This window comes from Dipodomys merriami, unplaced genomic scaffold, assembly GCF_024711535.1.
Source record: "Dipodomys merriami isolate MVZ:Mamm:240054 unplaced genomic scaffold, mDipMer1.0.p SCAF_11, whole genome shotgun sequence".
Taxonomy (NCBI): domain Eukaryota; kingdom Metazoa; phylum Chordata; class Mammalia; order Rodentia; family Heteromyidae; genus Dipodomys; species Dipodomys merriami.
In genome coordinates this window covers 28,278,584-28,293,873 of record NW_027202382.1, presented here as the reverse complement: position 1 = coordinate 28,293,873, position 15,290 = coordinate 28,278,584, and the positions used below count along the sequence as shown (strand labels likewise).

The 15,290-nt window shown below is 43.9% G+C and overlaps 1 protein-coding gene across 9 annotated transcripts in view; it reads left to right on the top strand.

Moving 5' to 3' along the window:
* The window catches only part of Susd1 (sushi domain containing 1), a 144,243-nt gene that overhangs the window by 77,573 nt on the left and 51,380 nt on the right, over positions 1–15,290 (top strand). For 4 of the 9 annotated variants that reach the window (XR_011369725.1, XM_070011663.1, XM_070011670.1 and 1 more), the window contains exons 11-13: positions 4,005–4,101; positions 7,744–8,002; positions 11,022–11,061. Coding sequence is in view for 7 of the 9 variants with exons in the window: in XM_070011663.1 (XP_069867764.1) it covers positions 4,005–4,101; positions 7,744–8,002; positions 11,022–11,061 (396 nt within the window). In the remaining 2 variants the exon portion in view is untranslated. The remainder of the gene's footprint in view (positions 1–4,004; positions 4,102–7,743; positions 8,003–11,021; positions 11,062–15,290) is intronic. The other 5 variants (XR_011369726.1, XM_070011680.1, XM_070011689.1 and 2 more) reach the window with 3 other exon arrangements.

Below are 15,290 nucleotides of genomic sequence, written 5' to 3'. Positions count from 1 at the left end.
AAGGTGGTTCAGTGGTAGAGTGCTTGCCTTGCATGCATGAGGCCCTGGGTTCGATTCCTCAGCACCACATAAGCAAAAAGAAAAAAGCTGGAAGTGGTGCTGTGGCTTAAGTGGTAGAGCTCTAGCCTTGAGCTGAAAAGCTGAAGGACAGCACCCAGGCCCAGAGTTCAGACCCCATGACCGGACCCCAAAAAAATAAAAATAAAAAATAAAATGAGATGTTTTTGTGTATAAACCAGTCCTGGGCCTTGTCTTTGAGCTTTTGTGCTCATGGCTTGTGCTCTACCATTTGAGCCACAACTCTACTTTTGGCTTTTTGGTGGTTAATTGGAGATAAGAATCTCATGGACTTTCCTGCCCAAGCTGGTTTCATACCTCAGTCCTCAGATCTCAGGTAGCTAGTATTACTGGTAAGCCACCAACACCTGGCTAAAGTAACATTTTCAAAAGTATTAATCATACTTGTTCCACCTCTGAGTTTAAGAACATTAAAAAGATATATAAGAGCCAAGTGCCCTGGCAACTACTGAGTAGGTGGAGACAATCCCCATGTCAACAAACTGAGCATATAGTACATGAATGGCTGTGGGTGGGACAGTTACAGTCCAAGGCTGATCCTAGATAAAACTTCAAGATCCCGTAAAAATTAAATTATGAGGAATATGTGGCTAAAGTGGTAGAACACCTGCCTAGCAAGTGTAAGACCCTTGTACTACCATCAAACCCCAGCACCACCAAAATTAAGAGAGAGAGAGAGGCGGGAGAGGGAGAGACAAAAGGAGGGAGGGAGGGAAGGAAGGAAAAATACACACGAAAGTGAGATAGGATCCAAAGATAGTTTTATTGCAGGTGAAACAGACTTGGGCCTGGGGCCAAAAAAAAAAAAAAAAAGCTTTCTAAAACTTCCTCCTTGCCTCAGCTTTGCTCCCTACCTAAGGGAGAAGTTGAATCTATAGGGAAAATGTCAACCTGCTTTAGCTTTGCCTTGATTCAGGTTTCCTAGACCATGGAAGGGAGCAGGTGCCACAGAACCTGTCCTGCATTCAGGCTGCCTATGCTTCACCAAAGAAAAACTCAAAACCAAAAGGATAGGAGCCCATGGGACCAACGCCAGACACTGGCTCTCTCATAGATCACCCGGATAGAAGGACAGGTAGGAACTCTGATTACAGAGGAAGGAAAAGATGGGAAAGGAAAGATGTTCTTACCACTTCAGCCAGGTAGAAACCCTAAGAAGGAGAGAAAATAAATACTTTCCTACTACCTTCTGTTTGGTAGATTTGTTGGGGTGAGTATAATGTGAGGCATGTATGAGACATAGATAGTGTGTGTGTGGTTAGTGACTGACACATTGTTGCCACAGGCTGAGTGGCATCTGAGGCCTAAACTCTGTAACCATCTGTAGATGTGAGAGCCCTGGGGCCAGCCAGCCACTAGAGATTCCTCTCAGTAAAAAGTCTACTTGGGAAATGTATCTGTGGAAGGGTAACCTCAGATCAGAGAAATGTGATTGTAAAGGATACAGAAGTCTGTCAGGTTGGTCTTCCCCATGTAGGAATCCACTGTCCATTGCATTGCAAGGCTGAGGACATTAGAAAAGAAAAGAGACTTATGTTTACTTTCCACTTGACACTCTAAGACAGGGCTGCCCAATCAGTTTATTCTCTGGGAAGGGCTTCATGGTGGATGATATCTTTATGAAGGGCATGTGGAAGGGATCAAATGGGTAGATAGGAAGGAGAGATAAGGTAGGCCACGTTGTACTGTTTTTATGACCTTAACTTTTTTTTTTTTGCCAGTCCTGGGACTTGAACTCAGGGCTTAGGCACCGTCCCTGAGCCTCTTTGTGCTTAAGGCTAGCACTTTACCATTTGAGCCACAGTGCCACTTCTGGCTTTTTCTGAGTAGTTTATTGGAGATAAGAGTCTCATGGACTTTTCTGCCCATGCTGGCTTTGAACCATGATCTTCAGATCTTAGCCTCGTGAGTAGCAAGGATTATAAGAGTGAGCCTCCACTAACTTCTCTCTGTCTCTGTCTCTGTCTGTCTCTGTCTGTCTCTCTCTCTCTCTCTTTGGGTGGGTCATGGGGCTTGAACTCTGGGCCTGGGCACTGTCCCTCAGCTCTTCAGCTCAAGGCTAGCTCTTTACCACTTGAGCCACAGCGCCACTTCTGGTTTTCTGGTATTTTTTTGGAGCTAAGAGTCTCATGGACTTTTCTGCCCCAGCTGGCTTTGAACCACAATTCTCAGATCTCAGCCTCCTGAGTAGCTAGGATTATAGGCGTGAGCCACCAGCACCCTGCTAACTTCTTTCTTGAGACCAACATTAATCACTTCTGAGGGTATCATTCCCAATGACTTAATTACCTTCCCCTAAGCCCCGCCTTGTAATAGTCTACCACCTCTCATATCACACTGGGAACCAAGCCTTGAAAACATGAAATGAGGTGCACACCAAACCATTTGACTTGCTGAAGACGAACCTATTTACCACGCTGGCTTAAAGCCCACAGCATCCAACCCATCATCACTTTTTTTTGGGGGGGGGAGGTAAAAGGTTATATACAGAGAGGTTACAGTTATATAAGTCAGGTACATTTCTTTTTGAACCATATCATACCCCCCCTCATTTCTCCCAGGTTTTTCCTTCCCTCCCCCTTTCCCCCACAAGTTGTAGTGTCTAGTAAGTGTCACTGCTGAATTAGTTCACCCTCTGTCCACCATTTCTGTGCTTCCCTCCCCAAATCAGATAAACTTGCATACAAACAAAAGTTACAGAAATAAAAAACAGCTTCAAACGTGTGTGTGGGGGGGCGGAGACAGAAAAAAAGAACTTCAAAAAGGAAAATAAAAAAACCCTCTTGTTTCCACTTTTTGGAGATCATTTCACTAAGCATCATTTTATATGATCATATGTACATAGCTATTAAGCCCTTGATGATCACTTCTTTTTATCAAATGGTAAAATATATATAACATAAAATGTGTCATTGTAATCCTTTTCAGGTATATAATTCATCAGTATTAGGAACATTCACAATATTGTGCAATTACCAAATTATCACCACCATCTGTTTCCAAAAGAGTTTTGTTTTGTTTTGTTTTTTTGCCAGTCATGGTGCCTGAACTCTGGATCTGGGCACTGCCCCTCAGCTCTTCAGCTCAAAGCTAGTGCTCTACCACTTGAGCTTTTTTTGCTTATATGGTGCTGAGGAATCAAACCCAGGGCCTCATGCATGCAAGGCAAGCACTCTACCACTGAGCCACCTTCCCAGCCCCTCCAAAATAGTTAATTCAAGCCAGGGCTTGAATTCATAGCCTTGTACCAACTAGGTGGTATTTCTACCACTTGATTAATGTCTTCAGTCCTATTTTTTCGCTGATTAGTGTTTTGAAGATGGAATCTTGCAGACTTTTCTGCCTAGGCTGGCTTCAAATCATGACCCTTTAGATCTCAGCCTTTCTAACTAGAATTATAGGCATTAGCCACTGGCATTTAAAATCTCCCCACCTCTCTCCACCCTCTTTCTTGCTGGGATTGGGGCTTGAATTTAGGGCCAGCTTTGGGCTCTCATTCAGTTTTTTCATTCATAGCTGGTGCTGTACCAATTGAAGCATGATTCAAGCTCTGGTTTTTTTGTGTGTGTGCTGGTTAATTGAAGATAATAGTCTGGAAATTTTGTCTGCTCAGGCTGATTCTAAACCTCAGTCTTCAAATCTCAGCCTCCTGAGTAGCTAATATTACAACATGCACCGCAACCGTCAGATAGTTCTTAATAGTGGAGTCATTCAGTGTTTGTATTTTTGTATGACTATTTCATTTAGCATAATGTTTTCAAGGTTTATTTATGTCATAACTGTGTCATTTTTTTAGATTATAACTTAAATGGCCTCCATTGCTTGCTCGTGTGTGTGTGTGTGTGTGTGTGTGTGTGTGTGTGTGTGTGTGTGTGTGTGTTGTCTTGATCAAACTCCTTTTTCTCTCTTCTTTTCAACACTTACAGAGCCTCCCCTTCCAGAAGTAGAGTTTTTCACAGTGCATGGAGGGTCTCTACCACACCTCAGGCTGAGGAAAGCCAAGGAAGAAAATGGGCCCATCAGGTCAGTACCTATCTTTTCTCCAGTTACCTAGTAATCCATGGGGAGTGTTTTGGAAACTGGTTTGTGTGAGATGTCCCTGGGGGTGGCTGCAGTTGAGTAGTGGAGACAATGCAACAAGGTCTCTGTTTTGTTTCCTGGGGCACAGACTAGACTTTTTTTTTTACCTGCTTATGGGGCTTGGACACAGGGCCTGGGCACTGTCCCCAAGGTTTTTCATTCAAGGCTAGTGCTCTACCACTTTAAGTCGTAGCTCTACTTCTGGTTTTATGGTGACTAATGGGAAATAAGAGTCTTATAGACTTTCCTGCTCAGTCTGGCTTCAAACTGTGATCCTCAGATGTCAGCCTTCTGAGAAGGTAGGATTACAGGCATGAGCCACCAGTGCCTGGCCAATCTAGAACTTTTAATCCCAACAAATGAAGAGAGAAACATCTATGGGACCAGCATTTGGGCAGTTTAGCTCAGGAAATCAGATTCACCCTTCAGTCATTGAAAGCGTGGGTTGAGAACATCAGGCATTGTCCTTCATGTTCATAACTCATGTACATGTTTTAGCATTGGTGGTGGGTCAGAAGCATCATTTTATTGCCTGAATACGTTTCACTTTATGTCAGGCTGACTTTGGGTGTGTGGGTGTGTGTTTGTGTGTGTGTGTGTGTGTGTGTGTGTTGATTTCTGAAAAGGTCATTTGGATGATTCTTTTTATCCAGTCACCTATAAGGGTGACACACTATTGGGTTTGCAGATGGCATCAGAATGTTGGAGGATGACATTATGTTTGTTTTGGCTTTTTATTTGCAGAGGTCATGGGAACATTAAATTCATAAATTGACACATTGAGTTGAAACTACTTTGCACAACTACTTGAAAATAACAGGAGCATAGAAACATTCTTTCCTCATCCTCAGTGTGTGTGTGTGTGTGTGTGTGTGTGTGTGTGTGTGTGAGTTCTAGGACTTGAACTCAGGGCCTGGGTGCTTCCCCTGAGCTTTTCTGCTCAAGGCTAGCACTCAGCCATTTGAGCCACAACTCCACTTCCAACTTTTTGCTTTTGATAGTTAATTGAAGGTAAGAGTCTCATAGACTTTTCTATCCAGGCTGGCTTCACACCATGATCCTCAGAACCCAGCCTCCTGAGTAGCTCTGATTACAGGTGTGAGCCACTGGCGCATAGCAACAACCCCTTTTTTAGAGAGGAAGATGAAGGTTGGGCTGGAGAAAGCTGCAACTTGCTCACAGTACCAGGTCTAGGCGATGGCCTTGGGTGTGACCTAATCTGCTTTTCCTTAGTCCTCTCTCTACCCTCAGTGTAATAGAGATTAAAAAATAAACATGAGATATTATGAAATTAGGAAAAAGAAAGTTTAGGGGTACTATAAAACTTGGGCTTTCCCTGCTTTCATATTAGTTTAAGTTCAGGGTCTTTTCAGGGATGGACATTGCCAATCAGTTGCTTCTTGATTCCTGATCAGTTACTGGAAGGCCTTGAACTCTGTAGCCCCAAGGACAGATGCAGGGACATCACTGCCTGAGAGAATTTGCAAGAGCAAATGGCATACGTAAGCCAAATAATGAGGCAAAAAGAAAAGCCAAGTGACAGTTTATCCTTGTGCCTGTGTGCTGGCCAGTGGCTCCAGAACAGGAAGTGGAGATGTGAGTCATGTAGGGAGGGGGGTGGGGTGAGAAAGAAAGCACAAGTCTTTCCAGAATGGCCAGGTTCCAAGCCGTGCCAACTGCCTCCTTGACGTCACTGGGGCTGGTTACCAGCAGAGAGTGGGGTGATTTCCTCAGCCTGTGCGCCTGTTTGAGCGACACTAGCAGCTCTGCCATGCCTGATTCTTTTCTGTGCCTTTTTTGAGGGCAGTGGATCAGGAGCCCGAAGGGAGCAGAGGCCTGGGGACTGAGTCTTCCTTTGTTATCCTTAGGCAGAGGATTTGGCCCCAGACTGGACTCCTTTGACGCTAGGTGATAGGAGTGTCTCCCACCCTTGCTAGGTGATAGGAGTCACCTGGCCTGCTTTATCATAGTACACATTCCCAACCCTACTCCTGGAGATTCTGACTCAGGAAGTCTAAAATGGGGTCTGGGAAGGTGTATACATTAAAGGGTTCAGGGGGAGCTGCTCCTGTCCTCTGCTCAATGCACAGAATCAAATGAGTGCAGGGGAGCCTTGAACATGCACTTCACCATTGCTGTCCACAAGGAAAGCTGAGCTTGAAGAGGTGCTTGTGGATAGCAGAGAACTGTTAGATTCACTTTCTCCCTGTGGTCAACGTTCAGAGGAATGCCAGCTTTGGGTTGTAAATGTTCCCCATGGGTAGTGGAAGCCCTGGCGATATTTATAGCCTGCAGGTTTTCCTTTGTAGCTTTTGTGCTGGCTGAAAGTGAGCCCAGGCTGTATAAACCGGGCTCTAAGGATACCTAGAATATTTGGAAACTTAGTAGATGGTTGGAGAGTTTCCAAAGGCAACATCTTCTGTGAGAGGGTTCCCTCTTTTTAACCCAGGAATTCATGAGCTTCTAGGAGGCAGGCGATGGGGCACTAGGGATTTGGAGCAGGAAGTACAAATTTGTCTGGGAAAATAAAATTCTGTGACCTAATGAGTTTTGGAAATTACTCTAATCCTATTCGGTGCTGATGTAGGCTTTTTCTCCTTACTGAAAAGTTCAACTCAAGAAACACTACAGAGGGTTGATCTTCGCCACAGAAATGTGCAAGGACTTTGCAAGAATAGGAGAGTAAATCATTTAAACTTCTGCTGTCAAGTCAGCTAGAGACAGAGGATGTTCAAACATTTACTATAAGCAGGAGATAAGACCTGAATAGATGGCAAAGGAAAGGGAGGTGTGACTCAGTCCCAGTATATTTTTATTCTTGTACTTCCTTTCATAGGCAGGGCGTTCTATTTGGTTGAATAAATAATTTTTTTAAAACACACATGACAAAATGATACCAGATTGTGAGCGGGATTTCTAGGTCTAAATTTAGGGGATAGTTTCATAATGTACCTATGTCATTTTACCTTTCTGGCTGTCTCGGGATCTTGTCAGCCTAGATTACCTCATGGTGACTTTGCACTCCTGGCTTCTCATTTATTTCATATGAACTTTGGTATCAGCCTGTGGACTGAAGGGAATTTCGATCACATGAGTTCCGTTTTAAGTTGCCACGTGATTGTCTAGAAATGTTTTTCAGACTTAGCACATTAACTGTTATAGACAGTTGGCCTTCATGTGACTGCTAAGCCCTCTCCACAGGCTCAGCTTTACTTGCCCATGGGGAAACTCACTGATTAGATCAACTGGATGACAGACACACAAGGAGGCCACGCAGCTAAAAGAGGCTGTGCTTAGCATCTGCCCACAGCTGGACCTTAGCTTTCTTACCCAGTATTATCTGGGATTAACACTTAAGCTAAACGTGGAATGCGGTGACTAATGGCATTGTCTGGGTGGACAGATCACCTGGGCCATGTCCCCAGTGCCTCGAAAGTGCTCATCTCATTCTAGTTCTGTAAATCCAAATAAATGAATTCTCCAAGCAAGGGTATGAGAGGTAGGTTTGATAAAATGCACACCCGATCCAGGCAAACCAAGTTAATGAGCTCCCTCCCAATGTGTTTGCTTTCTTTGTGCTCTCAGCTCCTATCAGGTGGTAGTGCTTCCTTTGGGCCTCCAAAGCACATTTTCTTGTGATTCTGAAGGGGCGACCTCGTTCTTCAGCAATACCTCTGATGCTGGTGGATATGTGGCTGCAGAGCTCCTGGCCAAAGATGTCACAGATGATAGCCTGGAGGTATCCATTGGAGACAGGCTGTACTATGGGAGTTATTATAATGCACCCTTGAAAATAGGGAATGATTACTGCATTATACTACGAATCACAAGTGAATGGAATAAGGTATAGTTCTCTCAAAGCTCTTGCAAACTCTGCATCCTGCTTTCCGCATGAAATATAAGTGCTTGAACATGTGTTTTCTGAGTATTTGAGATGAACACAGTCTGTAATAGCCACCAAAATGTAGCGATGACTCTGCTATGCCTTTATAAAGGATGGGCAGGCAAAACCCTTACAGATGCTTCAGTCTGAACTTCCTGGGGGACCTCCTTGGGTCTGCAGGGAAGATGGTCTGGTTTTAAGGGGACAGTTTCCTAATGTAGCCATGTCATTTCCCTTTCCGGCTGGTCTGAGGATCTCAAGGCCAAGGATCCATGGTGATCTTACTTCATACCTGTATGCTGAAGCTGGAGGTGGAAGAGAGTCTAGATCTTGCTCTCCACTTCTCTTGCAGCCCTCCCAGGCTGCTGCCTCCCCTGCTGCTGCCAGAGAAGCCAGCAATGCCCCTTTCCCTGCTTAGGTCCCTTCCTTGGCTAAATATAGCCCTATTCCGCCTTCCCCTGTCCTCAGAAAGGCTGTGTTCTTCTAGGACTGATTCCTCTATGAGAAAGAAATGTTCATTAGATAGTAAATATAATGAGCTGGACAAGAACCTGGCCCTTTATTCATTTTTTAATTGAATTGCTTGCTATTTTTTGTTGAGTATTAGGAATTTATATTTATTATGAATATGAATCCAGATTTTTTTTAATCTCATACTGTTCCTTTGTATGAGGCAAGAAAAATTTTCAAGTGTTTTCTTATGGAAGAGAACTTTTGACATACAAAAGCTTTTAATTTTGATGAAGTCCATTATGTCTATTGTTTTCTCTCAGTACCTGTGTCTCATCCAAGAAACCAACAAATTCAATTTCATGAAATTTTTCCTCTGCGTTGTCTTCTACATTCTGGGGGTTTTTTTGTTTGTTTTTTTTGTGCTGATATTGAGGCTTGAACTCAGGGCACTTCTGGTTTTTTTAATTAATTGGAGTTAAGAATCTCACGGACTTTCTTGCCAGGGCTGGCTTTGAACCACAATCTCAGATCACAACCTCCTGAGTCCTAGGATTACAGGTGTGAGCCATGACAAGTTTTATGGTTTTAAGTTTTGCATGTATGTCTTTATATATTTAGAATTTATTTTGTGTATAAGGTGAGGAAGGGATCCAACTTAATTTTTAATTTTTTTGCATGTAAACATGTCTTTCCAGCACCATTTGTTGAAGAGACTATCTTTTTTCCATCAACTACTCTTGTCATCTCTGTATCCTATTTTGTTTACTTATCTGTCTGTCTCTATGATAGCACCAATATTTTGATTAGCTTACTACTATATTTTGAAATTAGGAATTATGAGTCTTCCACCTCCACCATGTCATTTTTCTATATGTGTACTTTCCTAGTAAATTTATGCCTACAATAGCCAACTCAGAAAACTAAGAATAATTCTCATTCCTCCCTCTTTCTCACCTTCTAGTTCAGTCAGTCATCAAACCATGCCAGTTCTAGTACCTTACTGCTAATTCAAATCATGATTCCTTTTCCTTTCTCGTCATCATTGCTCAACCTTTGTCTTTTCTGAACGCTTATTTTTCCTAGCTTTTTTTCTTCTACCTATCTCGTTGCTGTACATGTGTGTGCATTACAAAATGCACATTGACAGAGGCACTGGAGTTTAATGAGATTCCTCCTCTACTTGCCCCCTGTCAACTTCTCTGCTGTAGTACATTCAGTTCCTTAGTAACCACCTTGCTATTTGAGATGTCTTTGTTTTTCCAGTGTCTTGATATGCGTACTTTGCTGGTGATTCTTGCCAATTCCTCCATTTCCAATCTCTATACTTAGCCTCAAGGCAAAATTTACTTGCATGTAAAATGGTTATTTTAAGCTCTTCCCAGAATTTTTTTTAGTTCAAATATGTTTTAAAAAAATTTTAGTGAAATAAAAAACGAGAATGCTGAAACTTGTCATTTGAAACAGAATCTCCTTAATGAGGCTACAGAGCTTCTTCTGCCCCTGAGAGAGAGTGTATTGAATCTTATCATAGTCAGTGATCCTGGCAGTCCTGTTTGAAAGATACTCATGACATGATGATGGGGAGAAGAGCAGGTGCTCCATTCAGTGGGTCTATAGCGCTTTTTTTTTTCTGCTTTGGATCAGTGTTTGTGCTTGTTCTCCTTGTTCTTAGATACATTTTTGGGTAACCAAAACGTATTGCTAAGCATCATGTGTCATGCAGTTGGCTGAACTATTATTACATATCAGGACCACTTCTTTATACATCACCTACATGAGGTCTCAGGATTCTTTTCCCAAGCAGTCAATGCTGGTCGCTCAGAGCTGGCAAGGAGAACAAAGCTCTTGCCATTCTGTTGTTTCCTCATGGGGGAGGACTTCCTGAGACCCATAGTGTACCTGTGCATCCTGTCACCTGCTTCAGTCCTGTGAGCATTGGTGAAATCTATAGAGCTAACAATAGGTAAAACACTTGCCTAGCATGTTTGATCCCTAGTACATTAAAAAAAATTATAGCACTCGAGTCTCACACTTGTGATCCTACCTACTCAGGAGGCTGAGTTCTGAGGAGCACAGTTTGAAGCCAGCCCAGGCAGGAAAGTTTGTGAAACTCTTTTTTTTTTTTTTTTTTTGTAGGTCGTGGGGCTTGAACTCTGGGCCTGGGCGCTGTCCCTCAGCTCTTCAGCTCAAGGCGAGCGCTCTACCACTTGAGCTACAGCGCCACTTCCAATTTGTGAAACTCTTATCTCCAGTTAACCACCAAAAAATCAGAAGTGAAGCTGCTGGCTCAAGTGGTAGAGGGCTATCATTGGGCAAACAAAAAACCTGATGGTCAGTGCCCAGGTCCCAAGTTTAAGCCCCAGGACTGGCATGTGTGCGCACGCACGCGCATGCAAAAGCTAGATGGGTCTTGAAAGATTCCCTACTTCAAATTAGAGTGTAAAGAAGCTCAGTTATGGAGGGCTGTGGCCTGTGAGCCACACTGCATGCCACCAACTTACCTATGTTGCTGTGTTTTTCTTTATAGGTGAGAAGATATTCCTGTGCAGTTTGGGCTCAGGTGAAAGGTAAAACCATTTTCTGATGATCAGTTCTCTCCTTATTTGTCCTCTGTTTGAGCTGCAACATTAGGTTCATGCTGAGATCTCTTTTTAAAATTATCACTAGTGACAGAAATCCAGCTGATACTATCTTAAGCAATAGTAACAGCAAAAGGAATGGGAACTTAGAAATTACACCAGACCTCCAGGGCCTGGGACCTAGGACTCAACACTATCTGTCCCTTATCCCCTTTCTATTTGCCTCTCGGTAGTACTTGTCCTCATTTTTTTTTCTTTTATTTGCTTCAACCCTGGGCCTGGGTGCTGCCTTTGAGCTTTTGTGCTCAAGGCTAGTACTCTACCACTGGAGTTACAGCTCCACTTCTGGCTTGTGGTTAATTGGAAATAAGAGTCTAATGGATTTTCCTGCCTATGCTGGCTTTGAACCACAATTCTCAGATATCAGCCTACTGAGTAGCTAGGATTACAGATGTGAACCACAGATGTCTTTGCCCTCCTCTCCCCCCCCCCCCACAGGCCTTGTGGTGGGGAGAGATTGGCCACAGATGTCCCAGCTGAGTGACTTCACTGGGAACAGAAGGTTTTACAGTTTAGAGAAGGCATCTTTCCTATCCAGAGGCTGATTCCCTATGGATGTTAGATGGAGGACTACGATTGACCTACTTTAGATTTTATATTTGCTTCTATGGCTTGTTGGGGTCAGAGCAAGGTGATTAATAGCTTCATCAGAGTTGCATTGACACGAGATTGGAGGTGTGCTCAGGTAGTGGAGCCACCAATGAGCAAAAGCAAGCATCAGAGTTGCATTGACAGGGGACAAGATTCCACAAAGAAAAGATTCACAGGAAAACTTGTTTGTATCATAAAACAAGAGCTATCACATTCTACTACTTTGTATAACATGGCTGCATGGCAGGTGTGCACACATATGGACAGTCACATGTCCCACAGTGACATTTTTGTCAAGAGTGGTCTGCTTATATAGCAATGGTCCCATAAGAATGCATTGCCTGGGCTGGGAAGGTGGCTCAGTGGTAGAGTGCTTGCCTTGTATGCCTGAGGCCCTGGGTTCGATTCCTCAGCACCACATAAGCAGAAAGAAAAAAGCCCGAAGTGGAGCTGTGGCTCAAGTGGTAGAGCGCTAGCCTTGAGCTGAAGAGCTGAGGGACAGCGCCCAGGCCCAGAGTTCAGGCCCCACGACCAGACCCCCCCAAAAAAATGCATTGCCTATAGATGTCATGGCCATCTTAGTTTGTGTAAGCACATTCTATGATGCTTGCACAATGACAGCATTGCCCAGCGACACATGTCTACTTTGTCTCCATTGTCAGGTGACACCATTATCATATCATGAAAAATAACTGCCATTAATGAAATACTATCCCATATACTGTAAAAATTTTTTTTAAAAAAATACAAAATGGAACCTAGGAGAAGATAGTTCAAGGGGCTGGTTATCGCATCTAGCTCCAAGTCCTGGGAATGGTAAGTTCTTCTTGATCAGGTCCAGATGTGCCTTTTCTGATCTATTTAGGGATCAGTGACTAAATGAACAACTTGACTGTTCCTAAACCACAGGGCAGGACATCAAAGGGAAAACAAGATAAGGACAACGATTGCTGTCAGGTAGCAAGGAGGAAGAGATGTAGTAATGTATGGAGGGGGGGAGAAGGACTCATAACAGTGGGCACCTCTTGCTGGCCAGGTGAGCAAACCTCTGCTCTGGCAACAGGGACTTTTGCTCAGTCTGATGGCCTCAGTTCTGCTTGACTAGTGTCCCTTCTTGTCCATTTCCTGCAAAGCTTTGCCTCCTTGCCCGGTGCTGTATGGCTTAAACCCTCTACTCAGCATGAGCAGACTTATCCAGGGGGAATGGCCTCTGAGACAGAGAAATCACAGTTTCTTGCCTTGCAGGCTGGGGACTTCCCTGGCAGCACATTTCTGTAAAACCAACAGGCACACAGGCCAGCCAGTAGTGTTGATTCCAGGAGTTTAGTTTGTAGCTGATACCAGAAATCCTGTCAAGTTTATGACCTTTTGAATCTGGACGTTTTCCTTATGGTTTATGAGTTCTCACAACAGGCTGAGGAATTCAACCCTCAGCCCACAGTATCAGTTTAACCTCTTACATTCTGGGCTCAGCCTCAGAGCAGCATAGAACAATGGGCTAGTGTGGTACGGAAGTGCTGGCAGCTGCTTGCAGGAAGTTTCCCAGGGATGGGACTTCACAGGGGAGATGTGATTCTCTCAGTAGACGGTTCTTGGCAGGAAATGTTTCATTCAGGGAGGCCTGGGGAATTAGATTCCCTCCATTTGTCTGTTTCTGCCCCAGCCTTATTTTCTATCTGTTCATTTCTACTCAAAGTTAACTTCAACAATAGTAGAAGACTTTTCAATTGGGTAAAACAAATTACCTGACCAATAGCCATCTTGAATTGAGAACAGCCAGCCGTGTGTGTGTGTGTGGGGGGGGGTGACTCTTCAGCCGTGTGTGTGTGTGTGTGTGTGTGTGTGTGTGTGTGTGTGTTGTGACTCTTCACAGGTATCTGTTCCCTTTATTGAGTAGAGGACATGAAAAATAATCACTTGCTCCAACATTTGAAAAAGTTTTCTGCCAGTTGGTTTCTAAAGGTACTAGGGACAGGAAGAGAGTTCTCACAGGAAAAAAAAAAAAATGCTTTTATAGAAGAACTAAGATATGTTCGCTTCCAGACTTAGAAACAAAAGCTTGTAGAATCCATTCCACTCAGCAGCTGTTTGTTATGATTGGAAAATAAACTGGGTAGAAATAACCAGAGAGCTGGCTGGAGTCCTTCTGCTGTGGTAAGTTAATAGAAAGGGCTTTACTTTGAGAATGTGTGAGGGACTTTTTGTCAGTGCTCTTTTATCTTCCCTCAACTTGAGAGCCAGTAGTGAAAGACAATTTGAGCCTTTGCATTAAAAGCACTAGAATGCTCTGGAAAGTAGTTAAAAAAAAAAAAAAGCATGGTTACACAGAAATTCTATAGGCAACTCTAGTATAGCTATGTATAAAATTTGCTTGTATGGGGGGCTGGGAAGGTGGCTCAGTGGTATAGCACTTGCCTTGCATGCCTGAAGCCCTGGGTTCGATTCCTCAGCACCACATAAGCAAAAAGAAAAAAGCCAGAAGTGGCACTGTGGCTCAAGCGGTAGAGCGCTAGCCTTGAGCTGAAGAGCTGAGGGACAGCGCCCAGGCCCAGAGTTCAGGCCCCACGACTGGACCCAAAAAAAAAAAAAAAAAGAAAATTTGCTTGTATGGGAGTTCAAGCCACAGTACTACAAAATTTGCATTTGAACTTCATCTCTGTAAGCCTTTCCCTCCTCTTCCCTCTTCTCCCTCCCTCCTTCCTCTCCCCTCATTCCACTTTCCTCCCTCCTTCTCCCTTCCTGTTCCCCTCTCCCCTCCCCTCCAATCCCCTCCTCTCCCATTCCTTCCCGTCCTCTCCTCTCCTCCTCTCCTCTCTTCTCCTCTCTTCTCTCTTCTCCTCTCTTCTCCTGTTTTGTCTTTTTAGGCGCTGCTGAGGTTTGCACTCAGAGCTTGCTCTTGCTAGATTCTACCACTTGAGCCAGTCCACCAGCACTGGAAGTCATTTTCAAAAGAATATGGAGACTGCCACTTCAGAAAGTAATCAGGATAGATGTGAGACCCAAATTTGTCCTGAAATTGTTCCAGTCTACTTGTACTAGGTCCCAGCTCCATGCTGGCCTTTGGAGTGACAAGTTATACTGTTTACCTTTTGCACATTGCTCCCTGAAAGAACTTTGAGGTAATCACCACAGAACAGCAGTAAGATGGCAGATACAGATGGTGTGGGGCCTGGGCTTCCTTTCCTGACTCAGACTGCTCATCAGCCCAAGGTCTTTGAAGTGCTCTTTGCCTTGGCTGGTTCTTAGTTGTGTCTGTATGTGCACCATGAGGTCCCTTCTGGCCACAGAGTACTAGGACTGTATGATATCTTGAGTCATTGAGAGGATACTAAGCTGTAATTAGGGGACGTCCTCCAGTCACAGGCACGAAATGAGTCACTGGTGACTCCTGCATGTTCTCGTTCGGCCTACAGAGTGTACCAGTTTTTATTTCTGTGTCCATACCTTCATGCATAGCACAGGCCTTCAGCTCCTAGCTGTAGAGGGCTGGCAAAGGCTCCTTGCTCCTCTCCCATCGTAAAGGGTCAACTCTGGCCTACACACCATATTTCTCAACTGCTTTTACT